Below are 14,366 nucleotides of genomic sequence, written 5' to 3' on the forward strand. Positions count from 1 at the left end.
CTTTTTTTAAGATTTTGTAAAAATTTATTTGAGAGAGAGTGCAACCAGGGGGAAGGGCATAGGGAGAGGGATAAGCAGACTCCACAGTGAGCACAGAGCCTGATGCGGGGCTCTATCTCACAACCTGAGATCATGAGCTGAGCCAAAATCAAGAGTGGGATGCTTAACCAACTGGCCACCCAGGTGCCCCAATTGTTTTTCAAATAATCAAAATGCTCTTCATTAATTTTATTTTTTCCTGTTTTCTTAATGTGTGATTTAATCATTTCTTCTTACATCCCCTTTCTTTTGTTTTGTCCTTTTTTTTTTGCTTTTGAGTTGTATTTTTAAGTTTTATTCTTTCATCAATGTTACAGTATTTTTAATTTTTTGAGTATAGTTGACAAGTGTTACTGCATTTTAAAGTTATATTTCTTTCACCTATCAATGCTTTAATTATTTCTCATCGATTTAATTATCAATCTTTTTTTAAAAGCTCTGAAATTTTGGTTTGTATTTCCCCTTTGCCCCAAGAGTAATTCATAGAAAGTCTTTCTCCAGGTGAAACTTTAAAATGTATACTTTACTAATTTCTCATTTTATTGCATTCTGATTAAAGAAGATTGTATTATCTCTATTTTGTGGGAATTATAGATGTTTTCTTTATGATATAATAAATGGCCAATTTCTGTGAGTGAGAACAATAGGTATATCCTCTATTATGTATTATTCTTCTTTATTATAAGATGCAAAGTTCCATATATATTCAGAAGATATATAGATTCTGTTGGAATCTAAAGGCGAAATCAAAGAAAATCATTTATGTTGAGAAATGAAATAATTGAGGCTGTAACATTTGTAACTAGTATACCTTCATTGTGAATTGTGGCTTTTAGCATTATAGTGTCTTTTTTTGATTTGTCTAATTTTCTCCTGAATTCTACCTTTGTCATGTATCAATATTGCAATCTTGTTTTTTATGATTTGTATTTGTCTGGTATATTTTTGCCCATCTAATTTTTAGCCTTTAAGGATCAATTATTTTAGATGTGTCTCTTGTAAATAACAGATAATAAGATGCTGGTTTGTGAGCCAATCTGAACTTTTTAACGTTTTTATTTAAATTCCAGTTAGTTAACATACACATATGTATGTTAACTTATACATAACCTAATATTAGTTTCAGGTATACAATATAGTGATTCAACACTTCTATACAATCACCCTGTGCTCATCACAAGCGTACTCCTTAATCCTCATCACCTTTTTTCACCCATCCTCCTACTCACCTCCCCTCTGGTTTGTTCTCTATAGTTCAAGAGTCTGTTTCTTGAGGCATCTGGGTGGCTCAGTCAGTTAAGCATTTGACATTTGATCTCAGCTCAGGTCTTGATCTCAGGGTCATGAATTCAAGCCCTGCATTGGGCTCCATGCTGGGTGTGGAGCCCACTTAAAAAAAAAAGAGAGAGAGAGTCTGTTTCTTTGTTTGCCTTTTTGCCCCTTTGCTCATTTTTGACCTTTTTTTTTAATACATGAGTTGAGCCTTTTAGTTAATTTGACTCTATGCTTGTTTTTATTATATATTTATTGTATTGTATTTATTGTATTACGTATTTATTGTATTGTAAGATGCTACATTCACTGCATGTTTTCCACTACGTGATTTATTGGCTTTACTATTGTTTCTTTGAGCATTGAAGGAGATTTCTATCTTTATTCTAGTGATTATCTTTGTACCTTTATATAATTCTTTGTTTATTTTTTCCTTACTTAAGCCCCAACTATTTAGTCAACTTTAAATGATAACTCTTTGCCTCATACATACTGCCTTTGCAAAAAGACCTCTTTGTACTGTCCTCCTCCTCTCTCCCTTCTTTTTCATTGTTACTTCTACCTTCTCAAAGAGTATCATTTGATACTATTCTTCCACACCTATCTCCTCTTTCATTCTGGTTTTAGATCTGAAACTGAAGATACTCAATGCTCACCATCAGTCCTTTTGCTGAAGTTCCCCAATCATTTCCTAGTTGGTTGAAGCTTATCTTTTAGTAAGATCCTAAGGCGTTATGAGTACAATATTTCCTGAGCTCTCATACGATTAAGACTTATATATATCCTTGATACTTAAAGGACAGCTTAGCTGATACAAAACACTTATTCTTAGTTCCTTTTTTTTCCCTTTATACTTCTTGAAAATGTTGCTCCACTGCCACTTGCTTTTTGAGAAATCTGATGCCAACCTGACCTTTCCTTTGTAAGAGACTAGCTCTTTTGTCCTAGAGGATTTTTCCCCTCACCTTCAAATTTTAAAAGTTTGCTAGGATATATCTCAGTTGATCATTTTAAGTCAATTTTTCTATGTAACAAAGGGGCCCTTTAAGACAAAGATTTAGGTCTTCTTTTTGCTTTTTCAGAAATTTCTCCTGGGGCAATTTTAAAAAAAGATTTTATTATTTATTTATTTATTTATTTATTTATTTATTTATTTATTTATCAGAGAAAGAGAGCACAAGCAGGGGGGAGTGGCAGGCAGAGGGCAAAGCAGGCTCTCCGCTGAGCAGAGAGCCTGATGCAGGACTTGATCCCGGGACCTGAGCCGAAGGCAGACACTTAACCAACTGAGCCACCCCAGGTGTCCCTCTCCTGGGGCAGTTTTAAGTATTAAGCAATTCCACTGTCTTCTTTTTTGGTGGCTTTTGCCCATGTTACTTCTTCTTTACCTATCATTTTCGTTGTGGACCTCTTCGGCTCTTCCTCTGTATTTTTTGCTGTCTTAGCTTTTGTCATTCCCAACTTCTATATGCTTTACTGTACTTGTAGTCATCTTTATTTTTATTTGAATATGTTGTAATTTTGTCTTCATATCTATGATGATTTTAATTTTCTGTTCAAATCGTTTCCCAAGCTTCGTCATTTCTCTCTTCACATATCCCTGTTGCTTTTTAATTTTTATTCTGAGTTTTAAATTTTCTGAATTGTGGTATCTTTCATATCCACAATTGTTTCAAAATTTATTTTAGAATTCATGTTGGAGGGCTGTTACAGTTTACTCTCTTTTGTTCTCTTTATTTTGCAGTATTTGATCAGCTTGAAAAGTTATGATTCTCACTTTATTTTCTTCCTTTATTTGTATACACAGTGAATTCCTTGTGCTATTTATGTTGACATGCTTGCAATAACAGGCAACTTTATGGGGGCAGAAGTAAAATGGGAAATGGATTGATTGAATGGCTTTCTCTGTTTCATGGTCCGAGAGAATCTTCTTCTGTTGGTCAATGTTGTAAAATTTCTTTAATAAGTAATGTCTAGGTAGTAGGGGTGGGGAAGTTGTCCATTTTCTTCTGAAGCTTTGACTTGCTATTGATAGACTGTTATCTTCAGCTTTCTGCTTTCTTTTCCCCTTTCATTCACCAAGCCTGCTAGGGACACCACTTCCTTTCAAGATGACTTCATCTCTCTCAGAAGTGATGCGCTGGTCCCACTCATTTTCTAAACCTCTTCCTTTGACATTTCCCTATCCACTGGCCTAATCGACCAGATCTCAGGCCTGGTTTGCAGCATTTTTCTACTCTGGGTGGAAACTACAAGTAATCTGTTCTGACTGAAGTTCCAATTTAGGCAAGGGCCTGCAGCAGAGGTAAAATTTGGGGGATTCTGCAGGAAGCAGATCTGGACTTTATCTCTAGGCTTTTGTGATAATTTGAGCAAGGAATAAAGGGGTCCAAAGTAAAACAGGAGGGAAGGAGAGAAAGGAACTGCTTTAGGAGTTAACAAAGGAATAACCAAACTCACTTGGTGACTGATCTGACATGGGAAAGGGGGAGGACATCTGCATTTGGGGTTTGGGTTCTTCAGTGAAGGATGGATGAAGGGTGGTGCCAGTTCACTGAAACAGGAACATGAGAAGAGGAGGTTTGGGGAAAGGCAAGGGAAGAGAAGCGGAGTCTGAAGTACCCTTCTGAGAATTCTGATAGATCCAAGGAGAGTTCTGGATAGAAACATAGATCTGGGTGTTCCTGGCATATAAATAGTGGTTGAAACCCACGAAGAGACGAAATCAACCAACAAGAGAGGACAGAATGGGAGAGAAAGAGGGATGAGGATAAAAATTTGGGGCCCAGCAATAATTAAGGACTACACAGCACATTACTACCAGTAAAGAAGAGGAATGAAAGATCAGGAAAGCAGGAGAAAAGCTGGAGAGAATGACTATCAAAAAGAAGGCAAGGATTGAAATAATTACTGTAATGGATTAAAATACATAAAATATATTAAACGTATCATATTGACACTAAAAATAAAAACCTACCTGCTGTTAGAGGACGCTTGGGAATCAACCCATTATTTTGAAAACTGGTAAACAGAGGAAAGAATCTATTTATCTAGCCTCTCCCAGATCTTTTGGGTAATTGGATAGGGAATGTCTCTCACATAGAAGAATCCTGGGTAATAAATGAAGAGGAATAACAAAATTGTATCCCTAGTGAACTAATGGCACTAGGCGTGAACATCCCCCAAATGAGAGAAAACCAGACATATGTGCCTCCATAAAAAGGGAAATAATTACATGTGTAACAGAACAAGCCTCTAAGTCAGTGGTTATGAACCGGGGGCAATTTTGCCTTCTCATCCCCACCAGGAGATAATGTGGCAATGCCTGGAGACATTTTGGATTGTCTTGACTTGGGGAGGGCGAGCTAATGGCATCTGGTGGGTTGAGGCCAGTGACCCTGCTGCCTCCCACAACCAAAACTTAGCCAGCCCCAAATGTCAATAGTACTGAGGTTAAGGAGCTCTGTATTAGATCAAATCACCAATTTATAGGAAATACAGATAAGATAGAGGATATGTTAAATGACACCCCGAAAACACAATCAACAAAATCCAGATTAGAGAAATTCTCCCTGAAGGAAGGGATGGAAGGAGGGAGGTGCTACCTTGTACTACCTGGGAGAAGGTCTCTGCAAGTGGTCTGGTGTGCCAGGGAGTCAGGCAGCCTGTGGGCAGAGCCGACAGGAGGGGACAGGAAGCTTGGTCATGAGGCCTGTCAAGCTTTTTGGGTGGGAGGTAGTGAATTACAAAAAGTGGGCATGAGGTGGGAGGAGAGATCACGGAGGACAAGGGGGCAGATGCTGGAAGGTGAGAAGGGCAAAAACTTGAAGGAGGGGTGAGCAAGGGGAAGGCAAGAAAGGAAGATACTAGGAAGCCCTTCAAACACTGAAATGAGGAGGGAGAAAGCAGCTGAGGGAGTCAGGGTTGGGTGGGGGAGGATGGACCGCAGGCCCACAGTACGGGCGGCGGGGGGGGGGCAGGTGGCTATGGGTTACAGTTTGAGGAGGAGTAGTCAAAGAAGAGTTGGGGAAGAGATTGCTGGGGTGGGGGTCTGGGGGACAGCTTTGTCTCCGCTGTTCTCCTGATTTAGGTCCCTGTATTGGCTTTATTTCTGCATTTGAAAGGGGGGAAGTCACAGTTTTTACTGGACATATCTAAGGCTGACTGTTTTATCTTGCCTCCTGAGATAAAGGACAGGAAAAGACAGATGCTTTCCTGCCCCAGGCACAAGGGCACGAATCAGAGGCAGCGCATTTATATTGAGGAAGATGTGCTAAGGTGGGTTTCAGGTAGTCCTGGGCAGGGCTGGAGCACCGCAAGGAGTCAGGTGGGCAGGCAGAGTCACTTAGGACAGGGAAGAGGATCCCTGCTGTCCAGGAGAAGCACATCTCGAAGTGGGATCAGTGAGCCTGGGCAGGAAGGGTTAACAGGGGTGCCTGGGCCTGAGGAATTCACTCCAGAGGCCCCCGGATCTGGGACAGGATTCTCTGCTCAAGCTTGGCGTATCGAGGGAGAAGGGCCTCGTAGACCTGGAGGGGCAGAAAGAGCAGTTTAGAATGGGGAGGGAGGGGTGCCTCTCATCTCTTTGCAACTTGGAATTTTAAAATTTAGCATCCCATTTACTTGCAATTTAAGTGTTTGTGCTGGGCAAAAGAAAGGAAGCATCAATTCACAAAAGAGGAAAAGCTAGCAGTTCTCAAACCTACAGTTTAAGATTTTTAAAAAAATGCAAATTAGGACCAAAAATTTGTTATCAAATCTACAAAATTTTTAAAAATTCTCTTGAAGGTCCCTGGAAATGCCGTCTTGTCGCACAGCTGGTGAAGTTGGTGGTGCAACCCTTCTGGAAATCAACTTGACTGTATGTTGGTATTAAAGGGCTTGAAAATGCCCATAGCCTTTGACCCAGTTATTCTACTTCTGCAAAGCTCTCCTATGGAAACCGTCCTAAATGTAGGGTGCCAGGCCTACTAAGGGTCTTCTTAGACACCACTAACCATCCAGTCTCCTAAGACTACCATGGGCCACACCCTGGCCTTCAACAGGATACACTGGAGAAACATACCTGTTGGTACAGTGGCGGCAGGTGCTTCTCTTCCATGAAAGACTGCATAGCGGTCCTTATAGCAATTTGCACAAGTGTCCAGGAAAGGGTCTCCCTGCCCCCCCATGTTACAGCTCAGGTGCAAGGAGATGAAATCCACGTCATAGAGGTGCAAGAACCACCCTGGCTTTGAAACTTCATGCCCCACAGGAGTATCTCTTATGACAACTCCATAGGCAAGACACACGCCCACGAGACGTCACTGGACTCAGGGAAGCCCTAAATATGACTTCCCATCAGGCCTATATGTTTTTCCCACTCCAGATGCAGTGCCCTAATTAAAGGCCATTTTTACACAAGCAATGGTGCAGAGTAGTACAGTTGACATTCCAAAGGAAGCAGAGCTAGAAATTTAACTAACATTCAAATTCCTGCAGAACAGGAAACGGTTTTGTTGACCTTCTACCCACATAATTTCAATTATAGTAATTAAAAAACTAGAAGCAACTGCTCTAAGACATATAAAATGCACAAATAAATTATGGTTCATTAGCCAGACAGAATATTATGCAGTCATTAAAAATAACACGTATGCTCATTTTTAAGAATATAAATACCCATGTTGTGCTGTAGTGTTTTTTAAAAAAGCAGACTACAAAATTATATGTATAGTGTGCTGGGTAGTCAACCAAAAGCGAAAACCAAAAAGGGAAAAGGTTTTTTTTAAATATTTTATTTTTGAATAATCTCTATACCCAACGTGGGGCTCAAACTCAACCCCAAGATCAAGAGTCCCATGCTCCACCGACTGAGCCAGCCAGGGGCCCCTCACAACCTCACATTCTTAACCTTCCTTCCTCCCTTTTTTTGTTTTAAAGCTGTTTTCACCTGTGACTCTATAAGCCTTGCCTGAGAAATGCGGGGACTTCAGGTAAGCACATGGTGTCTTATGGACAAGCAGCACTTAAGACCAAGGGACCGAGATTTCCTTGCGACTCACAAATGTCACTACTGGCTCATGCCAATCCCACGCCTTCATTTGGCTTAATTAGCTCCAAAGTCAAGTACTCTAGTAACTGATGATGCACCCAGGGCCCACTCTTGGTGCATCTGGGGCAGCTCCGTGAAGGTGACAGAGAACAGAGAACTCACGGGGAGCTTGGGTCTCCTCTGTCAGGAGCAAACGGCAATATTCAGCTGAGCTGAGAGAACACAATGGTCCAGTTTTGAGTTTCCACTTGAGTACAACCACTGTTATACATGCCACAGAGAGAACACAGAGGACGCTCCCCTGACCCTGAGGAGTTTACAAACCAGTCCTCCAACAGGTCATTACACCAACAGTCAAAGACAGACTGTTGCTGCTTGCAATCTGGTGGTACGAAGGATTCTGAGGTTACACTTGGGTTGAAGGGTACAGAGTTCCAGGAGCCCTTAGTGACTTTGGTCATGGGCGAGCCAGGGAAGGTGGTGGTACACACACAGAGTGTTTGCTACCGATAAGGAGACAGGTGCAACTGTCTGCTGCCCTAAAGCTTTCCCCAACTACCTTCTCCCTTGTGGGTCTCCTTCTAGAGGACAAAAGAGCCAGAACCTACCCCAGACTTTCTTACAACCAAGGATGACCATATGACCAAGTGGCGGTCTGGCCGGGGAGTTGAGAGGAATAAACCAAGATTCTCTCCCTGAGGAGCAAGAAGTGTATGAGGGGGGACTGCCCAACGCCATGCTCTCCCTCCCGGCAGGATACAGGGGTGGGGGAGCGGGATGTTTGGAGCAGCTGCAAACATCCTGTGATCGCCGGGAGCACAGCTACAGCTATGCTACCCAACACAGTAGCCATGAGTCGTACATGCCTGGGAGCACTTGAAATGGGACTGGTGCTACAAGTCTAAAATGCACACCGGATTTCAAAAGCTTCATACAAAAAAAGAGAATGCAAAATAGCACATTAGCAATTTTTCTTATTGATTATCTGTTGAAATAGCAGTATTTCAGACATACTGGATTAGATAAAAAATATCTTTAAAGTTAATCATTTATTTTTTTTACTTTTTATTATTTTATTTTTTGAATGAGACTACTAGAAAACTGTAAATGACATAGGTGGTTCTCATGTTCCCATTGTCCGCTGCTGATCTGTAGAACTGCAGGAACTACGACCCAGAGCCCTGACACTGTGGAACCACTGACCAGTCCCACAACTACCTTCAGACTTCTTGTTACATAATAAAGCCATTCTAGTCAAGGAGTCCTTTTAAGCCTCAGTTAGTGGGTTAAAAGTAGGCAGGACCAGATGTTATCCCCACTTCAAAGATGAAGAAACAGGCTCAGAGAGGCTCAGAGATGAGAAATGCTGCTCAAGGTCATGTGAAGGTCACATGGTGAAGGAAAGGCAGGATAAGAATGAAAACCCAAAGGCCCTTTATAGCAGTTTGCGATCTTCCTCCTGCATTGAGCTCTTGAAGGCAAGGACACACAACATAAGGACAAAGTAACAGAAGCTTGGTGACACCTACGTGTGTGGGCTTTGTGGTCACCTGGAAACTGGGAGCTTCTGCTCCCAGATATGTTGGGATACAATTCTCCATGCTGTTTCTACATGTCTGGTGACAGCTTTTGTTGCAGACTATCTTTTCAATGTTTATACAGCAAACAGCATTGGAAGATAGAGATAGAGTTGTCCTCTGGGGCAGAGGGAAATTTATTTGCTGACCAGGCTAGTATAGATAATGTCTCCCTCGAGGGCAAAGGTTGGACAGATCTGCCTGCAGCTCCTTTATAACTCGGGAGTTTCCTAAGCTTGGGGTCACTCAGCCGTGATGCACAGTGTGTGCACCGTATCCCCATGGGCCCACTCCGCATCGTCCCATGGCACTTCAGGGCCAAGGAAGTCTGATGCAAGCACGAAGCTCATGCGGCCTGCTACATCGGTAATAATGCCCCCTGTCTGCGCAGCCCTGCTGCTGGGCTGCAAACGGGAACACAGGTGCGGTGTATGCTGTGGCATACCACCCAGATTGCCCTTTAAGAATGAAGACCTTATTCTCCCAGCCCTCAGCTGATGGCCCCCTTTGGGGATTGCTTTGGCTGGAGAGCGCCACCTTACCCCATTGCGGGGTGGCCTGCATACAGACACTGGCTGACATGAGGTATCGTGGCTTGGCCCCCTACCCCAGCTAGGTTAAAGTTCAGAGTCAGCCCAGCTTCAGAACTTCCTCTAGGACTGGCTGAGGGCTCCACAGAGATGGCCCTGTGGCTCATCTCTTTCCTCTGCCCCATCCTGCCTCCTCATTTCCCCCTCCACAGTTGCAGATCTCAAGAGCACCCCAATAAATCTCCTGCACCCTAATCAGCATCTCAGGGTCTACTTTCCAGAGAACCCACGCTGTAACAAGCAGGGTCTGCCTTCACGGGGATTTCCTGGCCTGGAGAACTGTACACCTGTCTTGGATCCAGACTTTAGATCTGAGGGCTGGAAACGCAGCACGTCTTACGCTTAAGTGACAGAGTCTTTCTGTGCCTTCTGTAACCTGTGAATTGTAAGGCCCGTCCAGAGGCATATGGAACACTGGAGATATACCCAGCAATCTAGCTGACCCCTGGGGCTATAAAATCAGCCATGTCTGTGAATTTCAGTTGACAACCTGGCTCCTTTTGCTGTTTCCTTGACAATTAAAAACAAAAAAGTAGGATTTCCCCATTAGTTGAACACATCAACTTTAACATTAAGTGACAGAGCAAAACTTACCTTTTCGAAAAAGGAACCTACAGTTGACCTTGGACATCACGGGTTTGAACTGTGTGGGTCCACTTACAGGTGGATTTTTTTCGATAGAGTAGATGGTAAATGTATTTTGCTTATTATTTTCTTGACAGTTTCTTTTCTCTAGTTTATTTGATTATAATAATACAGTATATAATGCATGCAATATATAAAATATGTGTTAATTGACTATGTTATCAGTAAGGCTTCCGGTCAACAGTAGGAGTCAAAGTTATATGTACATTTTTGTGTCTGCAAGGGGATCGGCACCTGTCACCGCTGTGTTGTTCAAGAGTTAACTATAGCTGATTTTCACAATGCAAAGGCTATGACCAAATCTTGATGGTCTCTCACCTGAGAAGCTCCTGCGGTTGGGGTAGCAGCTAATCTGGGATTTGGGGCTAACTTCACAACCTCTGAAAAGGGCACGTCTGTTCCAGCTGCAAGGCCTAGAAGGGAAAGCTCATTTCATATCAGTGCATGTTGCAAATGAAGACATTAACTGAAAATAGCATCTTATCTCTGGGGTGATAAAATATTCTAAAATGGGATTATGGTGATGGTTGCACAGCTCAGTAAATTTACTAAAAAATCACTGAGTTGTACACTTAAAATTGGGTGACTTTAATGTCATATAAATTGTGCCTTGGTAAAACTGATAAAGAAAAAGAGAGAGAGAGAAGAGAGAAATTTGATGTGCAGACCCCACCCCAGCAGGCCCTAGTTTGTCTTGCTCACTGAGACAGCACCTGTCACAGCAGGGCGGCTAAACACCCCCCCACCCCCCCACCCCCCAGCGCCTGACAGGAGGACTTGCCTGCCTCTCCTCCCTCACCTGGCTCCGCTCCCCATGGCTCACTGCACTGAAGCCACCCCAGGCTGCTTATGATTCCTTCTACCGCAGAGCCTTTTCACCGTGTCGAGTGTCCCGGTCTCCTCTCTTCACGGACCTGTGCTCTTCTCAGAGAAGCTGCAGCTCACAATGTCACTTGTTTGGAGGCTCCCTGACCCTCCATCCCTAAGTACCATCTGCTGTCCTCAGAGACTGCATGCAATTTCTGGCCACAGATTTAAGGTCTCTCCCTTGCTGAGCCAGAAGCTCTGTGAAGCCAGGGACTGGGTCTCCAGAAGAGCCTGGAGCCTTGCACACCTCCTGCATGCCTGAGGCACTCAATCAATACTCCCCAAGCAAATGCGCGCAGGGCTGTTAAGGAGGGAAGGCTGCCATCAGTGGGCAGGGAAAGCGAGGAATTTCTAGGCAGTTGAAGCAGTATCAGATAGGCAGGGAAACACAGGACCACTGCAAGTGAGGCAGGGCCCAGGGAAGACACGAGGCCCAGCTTCCAAGGAGATGCTGGGATATCTCAGGTCAGAGCTGCATGGGAATGGGGTGGGCAGCAGAGAGGCCAATCAAAAGACACTGGTCCCTTGTCCACTCATTCAGAGACCGCCTATGTGTGAGGCTCAGCCCGGACACCGCTGGGAAGAACAGATGTGAAGTGGCTAAGACACCTCGGGGTGAGGACCAGTGTGCTCGGACTTAGCTTGGGCTTTGGTTTTGGAGGGCAGAGTGGGGCAGTGCCCCAGGTAACCTCTGGCAACGCAATAGGCACAGAAAAGGAAAAATAAAAAAGAAATGCAATGCCACATAGCAGTGGAGTCCCTAAAGGGCAGTGCCCTTCGAGCTTTAGCAGAAGGAGGAGTGAAAAGTGGGCCTTGGGCTTCTCGTGGGCAGCACTAAGGGCCAGAAGATTATGGAACAGTATTTTCAAGGTGGCTGAGGGAAAGTATTTTGAAGTTAGAATCCTTCACCCAAACAAGGTAGCATTCTTTTTTTTTTTTTGAAAAAAGATTATTCATTTATTTGAGAGAGAGAGAGGGAGGGAGAGCACAAGTGTGGAGAGGAGCAGGGGGAGAGGGAGAAGCAGACTCCCCACTGAGCAGGAAGCCCAATGTGGGGCTTGGTCCCAGGACCCAAGCCAAAGTCAGATGCTTAAGTGACTGAGCCACCCAGGCACCCCACAAGGTAGCATTCATTTGGAGGGTGAAACAAAGCCCATGCTGGACATGTAAGGCCTCCGAATTACCACCTACTGAATTCCCTCTTAAACTTATCTAGGTTGTAGAGTCCAACAAAACTATCATTGAAAAGAAAAAGGAGAAAGAAACTATAGGGAATTAGACAGAGAGAAATTCATAGGAAAGTGCAAATAAAAGCCAAGATGATGTAAAGTTTAATTAAAAACACAATCTGGAAATAAATTACCCAGTGATCTTGACACAGGAGGTGGCCTGAGATGGGGTAAGGTAGACAAGATAGAAAGGGAGGGGAGTAAAAGAGTAAGAGGTTAATTATTAAGAGAAGGATCTGGTCCCCAATTAATTCTCAATGTTGATAGAAACATGTAAGTTTAAATAGGTGTGTTAAAAAGTGAAGAGTAAATGCATGAATAGAGCTGCCAAAGGGAAGAGAGCCCTTGAGATAAATGGGCAGCTGGAGGAGCAGTCTGAGCAGGCAGAGGACAGGGCAAACTGACTAAATGGGCCCCTTGTGGGCATGGGCAGCACTCACTGAGAACCTAACTAGACGGGGAGATCCGAGTTTCAGCGAGGCCTCCATCAGAGTGAAGGGCCCCCATGGAGCTGTCCAGGGTACTGGACTGTTTGGCTCTGAAGCCTTCAGCTTTGTCTCCACTTCCTGCCTTTCCTGAAAAGACAGCCCTGGACTTCATCCACTTCTCCTGCCCACCAGCTGTCCAGACCCACACCCATGTGCCCTCAAGAATGTCCTGCAACCTTTCCCAATATCCCTGTGCTGAGCCTGACCATGACCAAGCCTCAATCAGTTAGGAACCTACTTTTCTTTCCCCAACTTTAAGTACAGAATAAAAGAACAGAAGGTTTGGGGTTGGCTCTTGCCTGCTAGGAGAGAGAAAAATGAAACTAAAACCCAAGACTCCAATGTCCCTAAAGACTGGGAACATCCCAACCTCCCCCTTTCTATCCTCCTCAGCCCAGCCAGCGCCCCAACTCTTCCAGAAGCCTCTGTTCCCCATCCCTCGACCTACCATGGAAAGCTCGGTATGCGGAGCCCACACAGGCCGAGTTGGCAGTGTCTGTGACATACACTGGGGCGCCAAACACATCTGCAAGCACCTGGAAAGGACGGAAGTTCTTACTGTGGTAAGCTGTTCCTCGGAGGGGACACAGATATTTGGCACACATTTTCTACGCTTTCTTTCCTCATGTGTCTTCTGATGCCTTCCATTCCACCCCTACTGCCTTCAAGTAAGTATACTCAGCCATGCCATCCTGATACTAATAGAGTCAGGATAACCTGGGGGAAGTCTCTAGTGGAGGGCCACAGCTCTCCAGGTTGTCCCTGCACTATTTAACCATTTTATCAAAGACAAGGAGGAAGATTAAGAAAGTATACTTAGCAAATGATTAAGGTGGAGATCACTGGAGGTAGAGACTAATGTCAACAAGTTCAAACAAATCCAAACTAAGAGGGCATGTCTTACAGGGATAAGGATAAATTTTTCCATTTAGCTCCCCAAAATAAATTGCATAATTTTAAAATGGAGGACCTCTACTGAGTGGAGCTCGCATGGAAAAGACTTGGGAGTCTTAGTTGACTGGAAATATTACGGTGGATGCCACTGACAGCCCATTTGGATTCCATTACTGGACTGGTGTGCATCTCTCCCCCAGATGCTGTGAGTTTTCGCTGCTAATGGCTCACAGCTGCCCCTCATCAAAGGAATTGCTCTTGGCTGAACAGAGGATGCCTCTCATAGAAAGTTATTCTCACCTCTCTCCAGGTTAGCCACTTGGCCCCCTTACCCAAGGTGGAACCAAGTCTGTGGTACAGTTCATGTTTCAGATCTTCCCTATGGGATGGAACCGAAGCTGAAACCACATTCTTGTTTATCATTTCCCCTGGCCCTACCTGCATCCCTCACTCTCTCCTGGGAGCACTCTCTCGACAACCCACTTATAGAAGAATTCTCATCTCAGGCTCTTCTTTTAGAGAATCTTACCTAAGACAGGTATATTATAAGTCAATAGTTGATACAGCCTCAGGCTACAACCTCAGGCTACATCCAAAAATGTTCAGTGTCCCAGTAAGACACTGAGAGCCCCATGATGTGATAGTCTGACTGTCAAACATCTGCAGGCGAGGGAACAGAGGCAGTCCTTATTGGACAGTGTCTGGCTTTTAGAAGTAACAGACATGGAAGA

The 14,366-nt window shown here is 43.9% G+C and overlaps 1 protein-coding gene across 1 annotated transcript in view; it reads right to left on the reverse strand.

Moving 5' to 3' along the window:
* Positions 1 to 2,496: 2,496 nt before the first annotated feature.
* The window catches only part of XYLB (xylulokinase), a 53,063-nt gene continuing 41,193 nt past the window's right edge, over positions 2,497 to 14,366 (reverse strand). Inside the window, exons 17-19 of the mRNA XM_002914643.4 lie at positions 13,190 to 13,277; positions 10,476 to 10,570; positions 2,497 to 5,840 (exon numbers count right to left, since the gene is read on the reverse strand). Coding sequence (XP_002914689.1) covers positions 5,763 to 5,840; positions 10,476 to 10,570; positions 13,190 to 13,277 — 261 coding nt within the window. The 3' untranslated portion in view covers positions 2,497 to 5,762. The remainder of the gene's footprint in view (positions 5,841 to 10,475; positions 10,571 to 13,189; positions 13,278 to 14,366) is intronic.

The sequence above is a fragment of the Ailuropoda melanoleuca genome, chromosome 6 (genome assembly GCF_002007445.2).
Source record: "Ailuropoda melanoleuca isolate Jingjing chromosome 6, ASM200744v2, whole genome shotgun sequence".
Lineage (NCBI taxonomy): Eukaryota > Metazoa > Chordata > Mammalia > Carnivora > Ursidae > Ailuropoda > Ailuropoda melanoleuca.